Source organism: Sabethes cyaneus, chromosome 3 (genome assembly GCF_943734655.1).
Source record: "Sabethes cyaneus chromosome 3, idSabCyanKW18_F2, whole genome shotgun sequence".
In the NCBI taxonomy this organism is placed as follows: domain Eukaryota; kingdom Metazoa; phylum Arthropoda; class Insecta; order Diptera; family Culicidae; genus Sabethes; species Sabethes cyaneus.
The window spans coordinates 137,586,166-137,606,676 of NC_071355.1; the positions used below are offsets into that span (position 1 = coordinate 137,586,166).

At 37.1% G+C, this 20,511-nt stretch overlaps 2 protein-coding genes across 3 annotated transcripts in view; one reads left to right on the forward strand and one right to left on the reverse strand.

Annotated features, from left to right (window-relative positions):
• The window catches only part of LOC128740185 (DNA mismatch repair protein spellchecker 1), a 46,157-nt gene that overhangs the window by 20,871 nt on the left and 4,775 nt on the right, over nt 1-20,511 (reverse strand). The window contains exons 3-8 of the mRNA XM_053835713.1: nt 10,132-10,665; nt 9,757-10,028; nt 8,544-9,273; nt 7,572-8,477; nt 7,294-7,508; nt 7,191-7,200 (exon numbers count right to left, since the gene is read on the reverse strand). Coding sequence (XP_053691688.1) covers nt 7,191-7,200; nt 7,294-7,508; nt 7,572-8,477; nt 8,544-9,273; nt 9,757-10,028; nt 10,132-10,665 — 2,667 coding nt within the window. The remainder of the gene's footprint in view (nt 1-7,190; nt 7,201-7,293; nt 7,509-7,571; nt 8,478-8,543; nt 9,274-9,756; nt 10,029-10,131; nt 10,666-20,511) is intronic.
• Nucleotides 13,969-19,776, forward strand: LOC128742427 (uncharacterized). Of its 2 annotated transcripts, none has more exons than XM_053838786.1 (7): nt 13,969-14,167; nt 15,156-15,362; nt 15,423-15,571; nt 15,737-17,265; nt 17,328-17,391; nt 19,317-19,528; nt 19,583-19,776. In XM_053838786.1, the coding sequence occupies exons 1-7, from the start codon at nt 14,127-14,129 to the stop codon at nt 19,655-19,657; spliced, it is 2,277 nt and encodes a 758-aa protein (XP_053694761.1). In that variant the 5' UTR covers nt 13,969-14,126; the 3' UTR covers nt 19,658-19,776. The 2 variants fall into 2 exon arrangements, with proteins under 2 accessions (XP_053694761.1, XP_053694762.1); XM_053838787.1 differs by having other exon boundaries at nt 14,113-14,167; nt 14,989-15,362.

A 20,511-nucleotide genomic window follows, 5' to 3' on the forward strand; every position in this document is an offset into this window, starting at 1 on the left:
GGTTTAGAGCAAGACCCTTTAATTTTTAATTTATTTAGTTTGTTATAAGGATAATATTTACAAGAGACGAAGAAAATGGTAGCAAAAAGCAGTGAAACATAGATGAGCAATTCCAGCTCAACTCGCTGAAAAAAGGTCATTTTTGACTCGACTATTTTTGATTGGAATGAAATTTTCCTGATGTGTTGGGTACCACGCAAGGACTCATTTTCCACTAAACTTGATTTTTTTTTTCATGAAGTGGGACTTTTCAAAAGGGCACATTTAGAAATGAGATTACTTTTTTTCAAAACATCATATCTTGAAAACTACTTGTTTGATTAAAATGGCGTCAAAGGAAAAGTTGTAGGAAATTAAGAGTATTTTCAGAAACAAATTACACTGAATCTTGTCTTGGCTGACATAGTTGGTAAAATAATAAAAAATAACATCAAAATTTTGTTCCTTCAAGGCCAAAAGAATAACTACTTGTCTTATTTGAATAATAAAGCAATAACATGAACTAAAGCCAGCTGTTCTCAAGGTATTGCAAATTTGATATTTACCCATAGTTTAATTTTTTAGTTAAATTTCATATTTAATTGAAAAAATCTCGTCTAACTTTTGTAGAACCATAGTGAATGTATATATATCCTGAAAGCTTATCCTCTAAGCTTTCAAAAAATGTATAAAAAACTAAAAATTGCTTGGAAAATTATTGAGTTACTAGCTGACCCGACAAACTTCGTATTGCCACAAATTAACTTGTGTTGTACATAAATCATGAATCTCGGATGATCTTTGTCACAATCTCGAGTTTTGCAAGTTTCTGAGGAGTTCAACCTTAGATGATTCATTTTGGCAGTTACGTAACTATGAAAGCATCCCAGGTAACCAATAAGCATCACCACACTAAGAATATAATTTCGTATTGTTTTTGAAAAAACATTCGTAAAACTATACTCGTAGCTGGTACAAATAATTTCATACCATTTAAAAACTTTCGTAGGTTTATTGTCTACCGCAAATGTTGTTATTACGAATGGTTCGTAATTTTTACGAGAGCACATTCGTCAGCTGTCTTGCATCAAGACCCATTTGATGCACGGTTGTTGTCTGGCATCATTATCGACGAAAACGGGATGCGAAGATTGTATGAAGAGAAAATAGACTTGTGCAATTATGACGTTCTTGATATGCAGTAGCTGTGGATCAGTGGTTTGCGGCGTCGTCGGCTGTTCGTAAAGAAGTATGACAAACGAGCTCAGTTCGATAAAATCAGCTTTTTTTTTCAGAGATAATAAAGATTTCGCTATTTTGCGATAGGTGTCGGTAATGTAGCATACTGACACCGATTGGAAAATAGTGAAATCTAGTATTTTTTTATCGACAGCCTTTTCGTGCATTCGTAAAATCTACGAACCATTTTGTAAAATGCAATAATTTGTACGAATATAGCTTTGTTACTATGTACAAAACATTCAGGATTGATTTTACGAATCTACTTCGTGGTAGAAAACAACGAAAGAATTCGTAAAGCAAACGCTCGTTTTCGTACCATAAACCAAGTTTTATTATGCAGTCAAAAAGCTAATATACAACAACGTGCAGTATAAAATGCCAGATACGCTGATTTGCTGCTTATGATAATGCTTATTAGTTACCAGGAATGGTTAGTTTAATCACAGAGAACAGACTACCAGGTAATTGACAAAAAGTGTGTAAAAGGTTTTTATGTAATCTACGAGCAGGGATGGTTTGATCACCTTGACTCAATTTTGATTCATTTGACAGTACCGTCTCAGCCGAGCCAAATATGACAATGTAATGTATGGGACATTTGTAGAACTAGTTCTAAACTACAATTTTTCAGAACAGAGTTTTGCTGTATCTTTTGTAGTTACGGTGCTACAACGCTAGTAACTCATCAGTGACTAAATGAACGTTCATTTAGTCACTAATAAGATACTAGCATTGTAGCGCCTTAACTACAAAAGATACAGCAAAACTTTATTCAGCAAAATTATAGATAATAACTTGTTCTACAAATGTACCGTACATAACTTTATTATATTTGGCCCCGTTAAGACGGTACTGTCAAATGAATCAAAATTGAGTCAAAGTGATCGAACCATCCCTGTCTACGAGTAATCCTTCAATAGACCACCCCTCGAGCAGTAAGTGGCAAACTAATTGTTGATGTCTTCACAGTAAAGTAGAAAACAACTCCCGTGTCCCCTCATTGCATAGCCAGAAAGCGGATAGTAATATTCGCCATAATTGTACAACGTTTCGCCGAATATCATTTTGCGAAAAACTTTAAGCGGAATGTACCATTTCACGGAAAACTTTTTTGTTGAAAGTACCATTTCGCGATCCTCTCCTTACTTGCTATCGCTAGTTCCAGGAAACCCTGGTAGACCTAGGAAAACAAATAAACCTAGACAGTAGTGATGTCTGCGGGGAGTTGCCTCCCCCCAGTGGGCGGCGCTTCCGACTGCGGGTCACCGGCAACACTCGCGGCCGTCTCGTCCTGAATGATCTAGTGTTACTAGAGATAGTTTTTGTGGTCTTGTTATTGACTAATGTTTTATGGAAGAGTCTTGAATTTCTCGAGTTCGATTAGTTTTTCAGTTTCGTTCAAAAATTTCTGTTTTATTTGTATGAGAGTCCATATACCCCTAGCACAGGGATGAGAGGTCTCTAACTATCATAAAATAAATTCAAGACTCCAAAATCTCCCACATGCCAAATTTGGTTCCATTTGCTTGATTTGTTCTCAAGTTATAAGGAAATTTGAATTTCATTTGTATGGGAGCCCCCCCCCCCTGCTAAACAGGGGAGGGGCCTTAATTCATCATAGAAAAAATTTCCGCCCCCTAAAAGCCCCACATGCCAAACTAAGTTCCATTTGCTTGATTAGTTCTCGAGTTATGAGGAAATTTGTTTTTCATTTGTATAGGAGCCCCCCTCCTAAAGTGGGGAGGGGTCCTAATTCACCATAGAAAATATTCTTGCCTACAAAAACACCCACATGCTAAATTTGGTTCCATTTGCTTGATTAGTTCTAGAGTTATGAGGAAATTTGTATTTCGTTTGTATGGGAGCCCCCCTCCTAAAAAGGTAAGAGGTCCTAATTCATCATAGAAAAAATGGTTGCCTCCAACAACACCCACATGCCAAATATGGTTCCACTTGCTTGATTAGTCTCGAGTTATGAGAAAATTTGTATTTCATTGGTACAGGAGCCCCCCCTCTTAAAATGGGGAGGGGTTCTAATTCACCATAGAAAATATTCTTGCCCTCGAAAACCTTCACATGCCAAATTTGGTTCCATTTGCATGATTAGTTCTTGAGTTATGAGGAAATTTGTATTTCATTTGTATCGAAACCTCCCCTTTTAAAGGGGAGAGGAGTCATAATTCCCCTTCTAAAGATGGGAGGGGTCTCAATTTACCATAGAATAAATTCTTATTTGCTTGATTAGTTCTCAAGTTATGCAGAAATTTGTGTTTCATTTGTATGGAAGCCCCCCCTCTTGGTGTGGGGAGGGGTCTCTAACCATCACTAAAACCTTTCCTGGCCAGAAAAACCTCTACATGCAAATTTTCACGCCGATTGGTTCCGTAGTTTTTGATTCTATAAGGAACATCCCGACAGACAGACAGACAGAAATCCATTTTTATATATAAGATTCATGATAGTATGTGTACACCTAGCCAAAAAAACGTTTTTTTGGAATAACTTGAAATTTTGGGGGTGTTAGGATGATGTCATATGTGTTTTTATGATGTACTAGGTGTGACTAACAACGTACACTAGGTCACTTGCAAAGTATATTAAAAAAAAAATTGTCACACCGTGTAATTTTCGATAGGAAAAAATGTTCCAATGGAAAACGAATGATGTTTGAATATGAAATAGGGCACTTTATTGAAGTGTGAGTTTAACGACTTGAAAATGATGATAAACTCTATAAATATTTAAGGGCATAATCAATTTGTGCTAACTTATACTTAATTGGTAATTTATATTTTAGTATAAAGTTCGTATAACTTAAAAATAAAAAAATCGCGTACCTCATCTCGATGGAGATGGCAGTCAATTGTCAGGTGGATTTTTAGGTTGAGCTGGAATTGCTCAGATGTTAATAGTATGTTCAGGGCAAGATCAAACGTGAAGGGAAAAGAAAGGAAAATACAGTCGATATTTGTATAATGCGGGTAATTGGGACCGCGTTATATGAAGCGTGTTATACAAGTACACGTAGCATATGGAAATTGAGTTAATTGGGGCTATACCCGAATTTTACGAAATTTTGAATCAACACGACCATGGTTCCTTTGGGAAAGATGTCAAGTATATATTTTTCCATCTTACAGGTTCTTGGTGAGACAGAAAAAATCCCCTCTTGGTCTTCCAGAGCTTCCGGAACATCCGCTTAATTTTCATTTCTATGATGTTTTCTCATAGCTTCAAAATTCTTTTTAAAGTCCCTATGGCTTATTTTTTGGCGTAATATAAGTAAAGTAAACAATCCGTGCTATTGAGAAGCTATCCGGATCCGGACCAAATCCATCCGTAACATCCGTAAAAGTGGTCAACGAGCGAAAATTGTTCTTTGAGTTCGGAATTATGTTCATTCAACCTCGAATTGAACAACGTAAAATAGGAATATAAATTCAGCGGTGTGACTCAGCCTGGCCACTATGAAATGCGCCGAAAGATCCGACATTAAATGATTAAAATTGATGATCAAGGGCATCGAACTGCTTATCGCGTTGGCGAAAGCAACAAAGTGTTCGTAGCCTGTTCGCTCTTACAAGAAGCCCCATTCTGAATTGTCCAGGAAAAGATGAAAACAAAAGCAATAATACTTGTCTCTCACTTTTTCTCAGGCAAAACCCATAAAAATATTAGATATCGTCAACGCGGATTACGAAATGGCCATGGCTAACTACGATGGTTAGATTTCTGTTAAAATTTTCCCAGAAGAGCGCAATATCTGGTGAAGAGCTTATACAAAAGTTGATAAATTTGCTATTAGATTTGTAAGTAGAGTAAATGTTACCGGTAGTCCAGTTTACTATACCACATCTATCAAATTACACTAGCGAAATTGGTAATTTCAACAAACTTGCGAGATAACCTCGTTTATTTGTCAGCGAACATTTGCAGTATTTGCATTATTTCTGTTTCTAAATCCGAAATGTTTTATATCAAACTTTTTTCAAATTGTAACGCGAACTTCAACGTGAATTTCCACTTCTTGTTCACTTTGACGGCAACGGCAAATCCTAATTTTCCAGTGAACGTTTTTGCGGCAATGTCGAGTCATGAGCGGCCTATTTAGTTGGTGATTGCAGATATTCCATTTCATTTTAATCTGTTACAAATGAAAAACATTTGCATTCCCAGTGACCAATATCAGGTAAGCTTTGAATTTTCTCCCGGTGAGCCATCCAATGGCCAAATTGAGTCACAAATAGTCGAAATATACTTCTAGTAGAATAGTAGACTGGACTGGACTTGGTAGAATGGCCCATGCTATTAATTGCTTAAAAACGCGGAATTATGCATGCGCATTTTATTTTGGTGTAAAACAGGGCTAATTCATAATTGTAAAAGCATCAAATCCACATCCAATAAAATCAAGCGATTATCCGCGATCTCATTCCACATGTAAGAAATCACGGTTTTCTCTTAAGCTTTTACCATTAGTCGGTATGCAAATTTCATAATAAATACAGTCTATCTAATTGATATACTGTCATACTCGATGATTCATCACAAAAACGGCATTAACTATGCATATTTTTCACATATATTACAAAAAACTTCAAAATACAAAACAGGGGTAGAATGCATCACAGCGGGATCGAACAGTTATAAAATATTTTTAATTTGCAGTACATCTTTTGTTTCGGATTATTTATTAAAAATGTAGCAATATTATGTATTGTATAGAACTTAGAATTTGCCTTAAACCTAATTGTACATTGTTTAACTTACAATATTTTATCACACATCAGTTAGAGAAAAGTAGATGATTAAATTTTATTGCCAATTATGTTGAGATATGAACCCATTATGTCCCAGCAAACAAGCGTTTACAACAAACGCTATAACTAACGCTTCCGCCATTGCGGCAGCCTAGTTTTAGGAGTTTATATAACACGTGATTGAATGGTAAATTTTGTGGTTGCGTTTAACGCCTAACTGGGCAAACTGGGTGCGTTTTGTCCACGGGATTTGGCGTTCTGCCTCACATAATGATTTTGACTCTTGCCAAAAATCGTCAAAAATAACAAAAAATACTGGTTTTTGTTAGGAAATTTCACCAGGAGTAAGTGTAAAAAAGATCCCAAAGTCTTCTAGAAGTTGAAAAACGTGGAACCAACACGCCGTTGCTCTGCAAAATGATGTTTTGCTTAAGCGGTGCATTTTGCACCACCTTACCCTATTTATTAAAAGCAAGAATAGATTTGGTTTTCACGTTTAAACTTTAAGTTAAAATGCCTAAAATCCATTTTTTTTTGTTCGATTAAAACTTCTCTTCGTTTTTTTTCGCAACCCCCCCCCCCCTGCCTTCAGTGGCCCAACACCGGAGGGACAAAAACTTTTTTAAATATTTGTAATGGCCTTACTTTACTTCAAAAATATTTTACCAATTTTACCAACTTTACCAATACGAAAATTTCAAGGGATATTCCGGAACCTCCAGCAGGCCAACCCGTAACTTTGTGGTTCCGTATATCACTCAGAGAGTCAACTGTTATATGCTCTACAACTTCTTAAAAGACATCAGGGTCGTATTCTGTTCAAAATCGCTCAAAATTCGAGTTGAGCCCCAATTAACTCAATATCCATATGCTACGTGTATTTGTTATACGCAAAAAACCGCGTTATAGAAATATCGTGGTACCCGCGCTATAGAAATCCGCGTTCTACTAATCCGCGTTATACAAATCTCTACTGTATAGTGCATGTAAAACGAGACTTGAGTGTATCAAAAGCTGGAATAAAAAAAGCTGTGGAGAAAAAGCCTTAAGCTTAAACGTCTTTCTAAGATTTGACCCTTGTTTATCGAATCGATAGACTTCGTAGCCGGCTGTTAGAGTACAGCACAGTTACGGGGCTAGTGCAACACCTAGCCGAGTTTCGAACAACAACGACTGGCTTGTTAGACCAGTATCGTACCTAGATGCTACCTGAGCGGTGCTGTGGAGAAATGTAAAATTAAATAGTTTTAAAATATGCGAAATGCTTGTACTGATACCAAAACTTGTTTTTATATTTTTGATTTAAACATACAAGGAGGGAAAAGTTTTCCGGAAATAAGCACTATTAGCATTCTTCACACCTTGGCGAATATCCTGTAGCATCGCTCCTATAGACTCATCGTTATTTGAATCGACATTGGCAATTTTTTCTATCGAAGAAAGGAAAACTCTGATTCCCTCTTGATCCTTGTTTTCTTGCAGCTCAGTGTAGTGGTCTTCACATTCTTCGTATAACTTTTGAGCCAGCTGTAAGAGGTAATAATGTATTAATTAACAATAGTCAAAATGGATAAGTAAAATGGGTATTACCGTAACTAAATCCTTGGGAAAGTTCGCTAGCCTTGCGACATGTATTCCAAAGCTTTTCTGCATAACTCCCGGCTTAACCTGGTACAACAATGTGAAATTGTCATTATCAGCGATTGCTTCCATGTGACAGCTTTTAACTGTTGTGATCGTCTCCGACATTTCAGCTATTTCATGGAAATGAGTAGCAAACAGAGCGAAACATTTCTTTTCCTTCGCTAAATATTCTGCGATGGACCAGGCAATTCCACAGCCCTCGTATGTAGATGTACCTCGTCCTAGCTCATCTATGACAACTAAAGATTTATCAGTTGCGGTTCGTATAATCCCTGCCGTTTCAACCATTTCAACCATAAATGTACTTAAGCCTTTACTGAGATTATCATTTGCGCCAATGCGTCCGAGTATTGAGTCAACAATTGTAATATCTGCCTTTTCACAAGGAACAAAGGAACCGACATGAGCCATTAGAACGGCTACCCCGACGGAGCGAATATATGTGCTTTTTCCGCCCATATTGGGTCCTGTGATGATGTACATCGTTGTTTGATCTTTATGAAATTCAGCATCATTTGCAATAAAATTAACATCTTCTTGCAACTCTAAGCACGGATGACGCAAACGTTTTAGTTTCAATACACCTTCATCTTCCAAATGCATTTTTGGTCGTACGTATGGCTCAGGCGCACTAGTTGCAGCAACTGCAAAACTAACAAAACAGTCTACTTGCGCGATCTGATTATTTAAAATGGTACAAGGTTCCACGTATCCGATAGCAATCCGAATTACTTCATCTACAATAGATTTTTGTTGTTCTTGATAAGCTTCTCTTGAAATGCTGAAGTCAGTATTGTAATCCGTGAGTTTTTCATTTGAAAATCGCACACCACCTTTGATTGCGTCCAGCACCTAGAGAGGGTAAGAGCAATTGTCTGTTGTATTGATTATATAGGCCAATTCATATTTAAAACAAACCTGAAAATTTGAATTTTTGCGAATAATGGTCTCATCTTTGAGAGAAATCCGAAAATGGTATCCGAGATGGCTGACGAATTCAAGCTTAATCGAAGTGCCCTCATTGAGACCCAGTTCCTTGGCTACCTTTGAGAGTAAACGCTTCATCTTCTGTTCGATTTCATCCATCTTATCCTTATGCTCTTTTAGTTGATCATCGAATGTGTGCTTTATTAAATATTCCCCACGCCCAACTGCCTCTAGATCCAGAATTTGTTCAACCATGGCCTTGAATAGCTTTAAATCTGCCAATGTGTCTTTCATTGGATTGTAAATAATACTTTTGATTGCTGTGTTTTCTAATGTTTCCAAAAGTCGAAGAATCTTTGGTATTCGCAGCACTACCTGATACAGACGAAAAATATCTTGCAGTGAGGCTTTCTTTTTGAGTAGCCTTTTAACTAAAATAAGAATATCTGGAAGTCGTTTTAGATGTAAATCGTGCATCTCAGAGCGAACACAGGCACTATCAACAAGACACTCTACTATATCATGCCGATCTTTGATGATGTTGTAACTTCGAAGTGGTTGTTTCACCCATTGTGCCATCAGTCGATGACCCTGAGGGGTTCGGCAACGGTCTAGTACTCCTAAAACGCTGTGCCATTTGAAAGCTGGTAGATTCATATTAATGCCCCGCTTGGGAAACAAGTTCAAAGCGTTTACGGCAGCCGCATCCAAATGAACAAATCTACAAATTAGTAGCATAAAGTTATATATTTATTGCTTACCAGAGATAGGTAACTATAAAAATAAAACTGCACATGTCTCGTTAACGAGAAACGTGATGAAACTATTATATGTAGGTATACATGAAGAGAAAATATTATTGACAGTAACACCTCTTGAAAAGCAGTTATTGTTTATATCGCTTACACAAATTCGTTGTAAATAATTCAATTCAAATAGATACTGAACTTTCAACGACGTCAAACTGATGAAATTTATCTCTTTAATTCCATACAGTAGTCTGCATTTGAATGTAACATACTGACGGAATAAAGTTAAGAGTTAAAGTTAAAATAAAATGGTAAAAAAATATCCCCGGAATTATATCCCCCTCTAAAGATGAGCGCTAGTTTCGTTAATGGCTGATGGCTATGCAATCCGTCGAGGTAGAAAAACTACATGATTCGGTAGTTATAACTGCAATTATCATTATATACCTACTTACCTATTCAAATTTAATAGCTTCAGTTGATACTGTCCGTGATTAGAGGAATCATTTACTAACTCTAAGTAACGTATCGATACTCCTAGTGCTGCCAATGCTATGGTATTTGACGTTTCTGGCAATGAATTTGCGCTCTCTTGCTGTCCCTTGGAAAATCGCAACAATTTGTTTAAATCTTGTATGACATAGTTTTTTTCCAGCGAAAACTCGGTCTTTTTCTTCGTAGTTACTACTACGTTATTTCTCTTTAACATAGTTTCAATTCGGGCGTACTGTAACAGGAGCAAAGTTACATAAAATTAATAACAAAACACTAGTTGTAATGGAGCAGAGTTACATAAAATTAATAACAAAACACTAGTTGTAATGGCTTACCTCAAAATCTTTTGTTGGCAAAATACATTCTTTAGGTCCGAGAATCACAATCATAGCTTCCAGCTCAGAATAGAAATCGTCATCTACAAACTCAGATACGGACAAAAGACGTTCGTTGGTCTCAACGCATGCAACTCCTACAACTTTTTGTCGACCATCTTGCTTTAAATGTAGAGCAAGTAGCGCTGATCCTGAAACCATATCATTATTGGCAAACAGCAGGTCTTCAAACTGAGTCAAGTTTCCTGGCGATCCTTTGAATTCCAGTACCCAACCGTTAGATGACTTCATTGGGCCTTTGTTTGTGTAGACTTCTACTCGATAATTACGCACAAGCAGAAGATCTCGTACAAGTCCTTCAAAGTTATTCTTGCTCAACACAACATACGGCAACTCTTCGTCCAAACCAGCTGGTGCCATAATTTTCACTACATTTGTTGATTTGAAGACGCATTTTGCAACAAACTCTGAATCCGACCCGTGGCAACTGTAGTAATCGGAACGGTCGAAGAAACGCACAGTTGTGGATGGTTTCTAGAATTATAAGTAGTCTTGATTTGTGATTGGTGTTTAAGATAATTACGGAGATATATAATACACTTTATTCTAACATTCCAATATTAAATTGCTTCAAATAATATGATTTAGTGGTTGCCAAAGCAGAAACTGTGAAACACAGAGACCCATATGGCCATCTACTCAAGTTACATGAAATTGACAAGAAAAAGGTCGTCATGTGGCCGCTGGTTATTGGGACGAGAAATAGCCTTACCCGCCTTGAAGGTCAGCCCTTGATGGTGATTCCATTACTAGCCTCTATATGGATTGTGGATTTAGGCAACTAGATAGGGATATTTGGGCTTGAACATCTTCCTAAGATTTGACTCTTCTTTAACGACTCCGTAGCCGGCTGTCAGAGTACAGGACAGTTAAGGGGCTAGTACAAAAATCCTACTGACTCTATCTATCAGCACTGCCTAGCACCGCGGATATGGTATGGCAGCTTGACCTTATAGCGTGCACACCGACACAAGTGATAATCGTCATTGGTCAGCGGTGCATCAACTTTACAGCTTCCCGAATCCTAGTGATCCGAAGTTTTTCTCTGTGGATGTATTTACAAGTCTATCCGGGATTACCTGACCGACGAACAATGAATTGAATCGATCATGTTCTTATCGATGACAGGTTTTTCTCGAACATCAGCAATATATGCTTCCTGTTGGTTGCGGTCATTGATTAGGAGCTCTAATCTATCGGCCGGCGTTAATCTAAACCATGTGGCTATCAGACAATCCGGAAGCTGCCGAGAAATACGCACGCATACTGGAAAAAGTGCCTTCCGATTCGGAACTTCGACCATCGCACAGTGGTCCAAACAGCGAAATACGTGATCGTTTGCTATAGCGCCGAAACGTGAAGTTTTTCGCATACAGTGTCTTTAGGAATATTTCTTTGTATAATAAGCCCCTTCTTGTGAGAGAAATCTTTGGGTGATTAATTCCCTTAAAAGTGAGATACGAAATTTATTTTCTCGTATATTCAAGATACAGGAATATTACTTTCTGCAAAGTTGTAGTAAATATCAATACAAATAACTTTGTCAAAGACACCATACTTGTATCTCTTCATGGAAATTGTCTATGAAGAGTTATTCATGGACAGACCCTTCAAAACAGTTTTTAAACCGTGAGTTATTCTGGTCAACTTTTACGTGTTCATAGTGTTCTAGAAAGTTGTTTATCTTGCTAAAATCAATCTTTTTGTAGAACATTATTATACGTGATTTTCTGAAGTTTCGGAAATATTGAGCATTTTTGATGAAAAATAGTACTACTTTGAGCTTAAATATTTCTCAAGGTGGCAAATGGTGGCAGATCAAACAACTCGTACTTAAAAGTACAACAAAAAGATGTGTTGCTTATTTTATTTTTTGTTTGAGTAAAGTTAATTGTTAACTGCTTGTCAATTCGTGTTTTCTAATTAAATAGACTAAAAAGTCATTCCGAGAAAATTCGGTCTTCTGTGACTGTTGTTGAAATTCGGCCATTTGGATTTTCGGCCATTCGTGATTCGACCATTTGTGTTTCGGCCATTTGGTACCAGCCCATTATGAGTGGGATCTTTTGAAAAGACACCGATCGAAGGTATTGAACAAAATAGACTTAAGTTAGTTATTTGGAAGTTTTTCTGTTACTAATTGCGTCAAATAATTTTCAGTCTACATTCATTTTCGACTCGAGAATAGGCGAAAAAATTGCTGGAAACTCAACTTGTTAGAAAGAGATTGACAACATAAACAAAATGGCGTTTATTGCATCCGAAGTACATTTTAATTGTTCGATAAACATGACTGAGAAGGATTTTTAAAACAACTATAACTTTTGAGGATACAAACAGATACATTCAATTGACACTTGATTTTAAAGGTTTTTTGTTGTACTTTTAAGTAGGAGTTGTTTGGTCTGCCACCATTTGCCACCTTGGGAAATATTTCAGCTCAAAGTAGTATTATTTTTTATCAAAAATGCTGAAAATCTCCGAAACTGCAGAAAATCACTTATAATAATGTTCTACAAAAACGTTTATTTTAGCAAGATAAACAACTTTCTAGAACACTATGAACACGTAAAAGTTGACCAGAATAAGTCATGGTTTGAAAACTGTTTTAAAGGGTTTGTCCACGAATAGATAATTTCCATGAAGAGATACAAGTATAGTGTCTTTGACAAAGTTGTTTGCATTGATATTTACTACAACTTTGCCGAAAGTAAGATTCCTGTATCTCGAATATACGAGAAAATAAATTTCGTATCTCACTTTTAAGGGAATTAATCACCCAAAGATTTCTCTCACAAGAAGGGGCTTGTTATACCAAAAAATGTTCCTAAAGACACTGTATGCGAAAAACTTCACGTTTTGGCGCAATATCACACGATCACGTATTTCGCTGATTGGACCACTGTGCATCGGAGAGGAAACAACTGAGGTATTAGGTGAAGAAATTTTGAGTGCACGAAATGACTTATTTGACGGAAAATGCCAGCGAGCGATGGAGAGGAAAAAATGGAAGCTTGCAGCAGAGACCCTACCGCCTATTGAAGTAGGACCACGCAGAGCTGCTACTGTTGTTTGTAAATATACTTTTACTACATTCTTGGGGTGCAGCACAGAACAGAATTGGAAGTAGAAATCCAAACACGTACATGCTACTTTCTACAGATACTAGCGAACCTGGCGGTAGCGAGTCACTTTTTTCCACGTTCGTGTGTTTTCGTGGAAAAAAGTGACTCGCTACCGCTAGGTTCGCTAGTGTCTGTAGAAAGTAGCATGTACGTGTATGGATTTCTACTTCCACTTCTGTTCTGTGCTGAAAGGTTATACAAACGATGGATTTCACTCTCACATCTACCTGGTAAATGCAATGGATTTCATGAATTTCCTACCCGAAAACACTCAAACATGATTCGCTGGGAGCTCATGTAAATTCACTAAAGTTGTTCAACTTTATGTTGAACTGCCAGCATCTTTTTTAAAAACCACAGAAAAGACACAAGTTTTTTGAATCGATTGGTATGCAAACCAACAAAATCCATACAGAACTGACTGAGTTATTGTCGTTCAAAATATATCATTTCTTCGTATCACGTCATTTTTGCTTTCACAGCATACACTATTTCCAGCCCATTAAAGTAAGACGTAGTCCTACGTCAAAAAGTGATTGAAAAACTATCTGAGCAATGTTTACGAGGCACAATTTCGACGAACGAGGAGCGAGTTAATGACGATCTTGGGAAGGAAACAGTCCGACAGAGATCGTGAAAGAATAGAACAACTTCGCCGGGCTGACATGTGCAAGTTCAACGAAATTTTCGTAGGAGCTACACAACGAAATCTTACATGTGTAGCGATTAGTACGAGAACTTGATTACAAGCGAGTGTGAAGCGGTCGATAGGTTTAGCAGTTCTTCGATAAGCATTTCATTGTCAATATAATGGTAGCACCCAGTGGATTACTATTATGTTTTGCTAAGTTGTAAGTTGCTAAAATTTATTTAAGAATCTTTTTTTTTTTTTTCAAAAGAACTCTTAAGTCTGCATATTTATATGGAGCGCTTTGGAGCGCTCTGCATATAAAAAACTACAGAAAACATAAATAGATTCATTAACTCGTTTTTATGAGTAGGTCATCCTTATGTTTTTTTTTTTTGTTTTGACTTATTAATGAAGTCAGACAGTTTTATAACGATTGTCTTTTCAAGACTCGAAGGAAATTACAGAAGAAAACCATGAAACATATGTGTTTATAGTATTTCCAGAGCAAGACAAGACGTGAAGGGTAAACAACGGAAAATTATAGGATGGGTCGGTCATTGAAGTAACACTTATAAAGATTCTAGGGTTACGCAATATCGGCGAATCAGGGGCCCTGAGAGAAAACTTGGGTTCAAATTCGGTTATAATTGGCTCTTATAATAACTTGGTTCAATCTGTGTGTCTATCAATTTGATTAAACGGAACGATGGACGGACCTACAAGTGTTGCTTCAGTGATGCTCATCTAATTTTCCGCTTCACGTCTTGTCTCGCCTTAGAATACTATAAAAACCTATGTTTTATTTTGTTTTTTCTATCGTTTCCGTCGACTTAACTAAACTTTTGTGCTAACGTAAGAGCACCACAATACGATCGCGGACAAGACACAACACTTATGACTTTTACAAAACATTGTTTTGTTTTGTAAAACTTTTAAGTGTTGTATCTTATCCGCGATCGCGTTTCCTTCGACTCTTGGAAAACCCATGGTGAATCTAGATAAATCATGGGAAAGACTATTGTTATAAAAATCATTTTTAAGAATAACTAGTTTTAACTGAATGACTAAGAAAAATACCGCCTTGTTTGGATTCGTCATGTCGGTTTTTCAATACGAACATAAAATGAAGCTGTATTATCAATAACAAAGTTCGAGATAACTCGATGACCTGCTTATTGCTACAATTATTTCCATGGTAAATTCATGAGAGAAACATCAGTCTGTGACGGCCTGCGGAATATTGCGCATCTGGCACTAGTGAAAGTAATCATGATCAATCGAGTAGGTTTGGTAGGCATCTTGGTACTATGCGCCAGTGTATTGGGGCTTGCTGGGAAATTACAAAATAAAATTCACGAGTTTCAACAATTTCACGATGGACATAAAACTGAAGCATTTAATGGTCAACTTTCAAGGTATGTATTGTTCACCATTGCAAATACTATCCAGCAGTAGTAAAAAATATAACATTACAGCCCAGTGGACAACCCACAGGATCAGATGATGGCTGCTGCATGGTCACAACAGGATACAAATGAAATTAATGCTTTTGCAGAAATGTTACGTCAGCAGTACAACCAAATGATTCAACCACACAGTTCCTCCAAAGCCACCCGTCAGCCGTGTAAGACATATATACTTTTATTGAATTAACGTTATTCAATCAGCTTTTACGCTTTTTGTTAAGATTATCCTTATCCATCTATCATGACCATTTACAATTAAAATTATGAATGTCATCAAGCATTTTTTTAAATATTGTAAATATTTATAAACATTCACATTACAGTAACATATTCATTTTTTGATCTACCGAATGGCTATACTTGGAATAACTTCTTTAACATTCAACTACAACATCGAGCTAAAGAAATATCTCAACAGGTGATTCAAAACATACAGCTAGGTACTCTGACGGAAAACGATGTAACGAATCCGTACTTTTTCGTTCATCAAGCAGCAAATGAACTGAATAAGATATATGCTAATGAGAATCATGGAATGAATCAACAGCAACACCAGGTCTTTTCTCAGAATTTTGGGCATGATCAGGAGCAGCTTGAATATCAAACGGCATTTATCCAAGAAAATCATCCGGGCGAGTACGTAAATCTACATGAACAAGTTCCGCCGACCGCTTATATGGAGACATATAGTGTACCTTCTGATATGGTCAAGATATACAACCCCATTTCGGGGCAATTCGAGTACTATTTGATCAAACATGCTGAACAAGATAACAATCACGAACAATCTATTCAGCAATTAACGAATGCAGCACAATCAAGAACGGAGAATCATCAAGTGTCTTCAGTTTACTTTGATAAGGAATATTCAGGAAACAATGAACGAGATTTCCAGGAAAATGATCATCTTAAGCCGGTATTACGTAGAAATGACCCTGCTGAAAAATTTGTTGAAATTGAACCGAAAATTACCACGACACCAGCCAATGGAAAAACATTAGGTGAAAATTATTATGCTAACACTTACGAACAGCAACCTATCTATGACATGCAATTAATCGAAAACAAAACTGATTCTGCTGTGAAGCGTGCGAATGTTATGTCGTTGGTTCGGCAAAGAACCACAAAAAATACACAAACATTACCAGATTTAGCTATTTTATCGTCCAGTACTTCTACCACAACCACCACGGAGGCCACAACAGTTAGTAATGTCATGTCAATGCTTCCCCATAAGACCCAGACCATCAATTATACCGACGCTAATAATAGAATTCGCCAAGAATTAGCAGAACACTTGAAAAATCTAAACGAAACTGCACAAGAAGAAACACATTTTATGGGAATGACTAGTAACGTGGAGCATGCAAAACTGTCTTATGATACGATCGACGATGTTCTTCGAGGTGATCAACCATCCTCCGATGGTCCAGATTTTGTATCGGAAGAAGTTATCGAATCTGAGCCCGGAATTGGTGTCTATTCAATAAATAAAAAACCATCGTTGTCAGTAGAACCATCTAATACAAATGCTGCAACTTCCTACAACCAGCCGACTCCCAGTTCTCTTTCACCATATTCTTCTACGCCACAACCAACGTTTGTAGGAAAACAGAATTTACCCTACAATGCTGCAACTTACTACAATCAGCCGACTCTCAGTTCTCTTTCGCCACATTCTTCTACGCCACAACCAACGTTTGTAGGAAAACAGAATTTGCCCTACAATGCCATACTAGCAGACATACCGACGACAACTAGACGATTGCCAAATGCAAACTATTTTGCACCTTTAGCAGAGTTTCCTCCACAAATGCACGATATCTCGACAGACGCTCGCGCGTCACAACAGGTATAGTAAATCATATTTTATATGTTGAACTTGAATAAATAAAACATTTAATTACTTTATAGGTTACACGTTATTCAAATTTTTCAGAAATAAATGAATTTAACCAGGAAACACTGCAAATTGAGGGTATGTATAATATTAGCGAAAGTGACGACTCAAGTCCTCCCACAATTTCACAAAAAAGCCCTTTATCTCTATATCACCAAATACTGCCAAGCAGCAGCAGATGCTTTAATAAGGATTCTAATGGTGTGGTGCTTAAGAAATATTGAGATAAAGAACCTTTTTTTTCGAAAAAATCCCCTATGTACATTCTTCCAACATTTGTTCATCCTTCCAGATTTTTAGATTGATCCGGTGCGTTGTTTCATTACACCGCTTGTTCCATATGGCAGTTTTATTAGAGTACAAGAAATCGATTTGTACTTATCATAGCGTTTTGGCAACTCCCAGTTGGCCTCGAGATACAACGCTAGTTTAACAAGGCAGTCGTCGCATGCTCGAAACTCGACTAGGAGAGGCTGTAGGAGCCAATAGTTTTCTAACAACTAGCTACCAAATCTGTAAAAAAAACTGAAGGTCGAGTTCTAAATGCGGAATCTAGCACCTGAATGTAGCTTAGCTTTTTTAGCGAATTGGCAAATCGTTTCTGAAATCGAAACTACGTCTTGCGTCAGCGACAATATGTTTTTCGTGCTCATATTGTACCTTGCAGCAATTTTACGAGTCCTACGCAAATCCGTCTTTTAATAATAACGATCCTGTACTTACTAAATACACTGAAACTATGCTTGTCAAGCAAGGAGGAGTGCAGTGGGGAGGCAATAACGAAAAACTGATGGTTCAAATTGCTAAATTGCAAACATGTGTGGTAAACGCAGAAAATAACCACGCTAATAATTTTCGCGTGGGACTCTAAATAGGTGGAAACTCCGCAATAGACCAAATCAAGGTGACGTCATCTGGCAGATACTGGCGCCGTTGTTTACAAACAGAGCGCAGAGTCCAAAAAAGTTTCAGCTGTTTAGTCGGCTTGTTTGTTTGTTGTTTGTTGTTTAAACCGAGTTTAAACAGCATTAGGACTAAATTTAAAAAGCCATTATGCCTGTAAAATGGTAAAACACACGCTACATTCGCTATAAACGAAAAGGAAAATTTTCCAAAATGTAAACAAGGGCGCCAGTATCTGTCAGTTGACGGTATGATGATTTGGTCTATATGATTGAGTCTTTTTCTTCAACTCTAGCCGTCCTGTCTCTTTCTGTGTTGACGAATGGCATATACAGTATCCCCCCGCTAATCCGACACCCAACAATCCGACGACTCAATAGTCCGGATCTCGCTAATCCGGAAAATTCCGAATTAAAAATCATTGAACTTGACTTCTTTCAATCGAACACTACCTTCTTTTGGCGTCAGAATGGCACTCTTTCTAACTAAATGGAAATGGTACATAGTGTTGCTTCTAACTACGTTCACGTTTGCTATGGCCAAAATATTTTCATTGCTATTCTCAATAGACTGATGTGCTTGCAATTATTTCGGCACTAACTAAGAATTTCCAAGTATTTTGTTGACGAAATTGAGCATTACTGAGTATAAAACATAGTTATTGCGTACTTACGAAAAATATTTTCAAAAATTTTCGGAGTTGTTTACGTATGGATGTAAACAAAACCACATTTCAAACTCACGCTGACGTCAGTTTGACTGTCGGATTATCGAGTCAAAATTCGCTAATCCGGCTATAAATTTGTCGGATTAGCGGAGCGGTACTGCAGTCGTAGTCACTTTTTGGTATTCTGCACCAAACAAGCTATTCCGCTATCTCACTCTTTGTGTCTACCACCTCTTTCACAGCCTTTACGGATCTTCCTGCTGATCAGCGATTTATTGTCGAGCTTCCCGGCGTATTCCACTAACAAACCAATTCTAAACCAATTAACTGCGTTTATGTTTACAAATTCATTGATTTGCCAACTATGAACATTTTGCCACCACTCAATCAAATAAATCGTAATCACATCGTAACGGAAATAATGATATTCTAGACTCCACAGATATGCAGCATTATGAAGATTTGGAACAGTTCGAAGACGCGCAAACTGAAGACATACAACAATCTTACGTTGATGTAGGTAACGAATGGAGCGAGCTACAACAATCTGAACCGAAAAATTCTCCGTTGGCACAGGTCTTCCCAAGTCAGGCGAACCGAATAACACAACTGACAAATGAAAGCAAAGATGAAATATCAACAAATGTAAATGATGCATCACGTTAAGCAAACCCTACAATAATAGTACGTTTTTTTCAGGTCTACGAAATTACAACATCGACACCGACTTCCAATAAACCTAAAAAGAAATGGCTCCAACGTTGGTTCGGTTAAATTAAAAATATTTAGTGATAACATGGAACTGGTTTAATTATGTTTGTTGTTTTCCATTGTAATTGTTATTTATGGCTTTAATTGACACATTATATTAAGAAAAATAAAAAAAAAATCATCTAATGCTGAACGTTTGTTTTACCATTATAGTGACACAAACTCGAATTCATACACCAACATGCAGATCTCGTCTTTCTATATTGGAAAGTTTAACAGAACTTGCTATTTAGGTAAAATCATAGTGTCCAGGGATTTGACAAGTTTATGTATGGGATATTTGTAGAACTAGTTATTATCTACAATTTTGCTGAATGATGTTTTACTGTATCTTTTGTAGTTACGGAGGTACAATACTAGTACCTGAATGAATGAACGTTCACTTAGTTAATAAAGAGGTACCGTGCAAGCACCATATTCAACACAGTGCCTAATTCCGAACAGTTGCAAATTTTTGATAAATATTGACAAAATTCTAGCTATTTAAACAATTTATTTACTACATCTGATAATTTCATATTATTAAAATGGTTTAAATAGCTAGAGTTCTGTCAATATTTAAGAAAAATTTGCAACTGTTCAGAATTAGGCACTGTTTTGAATATGGTGCTTGCACGGGACTAGCATTGTAGCTCCATAACTACAAATTATACGGCAAAACTTTATTTTTTTAGCGAGTTGAAGGGCTGCAGTGTATTGCTAATTGGTTCCCGGCCCGACTCGCGAGTTAACCATACAAACTAAGCCAGCCGAACTAACCATAGCGGGTCAATTGAACGCCGTTCCTCGAACCAAGAGGACTAAATTTGCCTTAGTTAAGCTCGAGATTTTTGTCGGTGAACTGTCATAGTCATCGT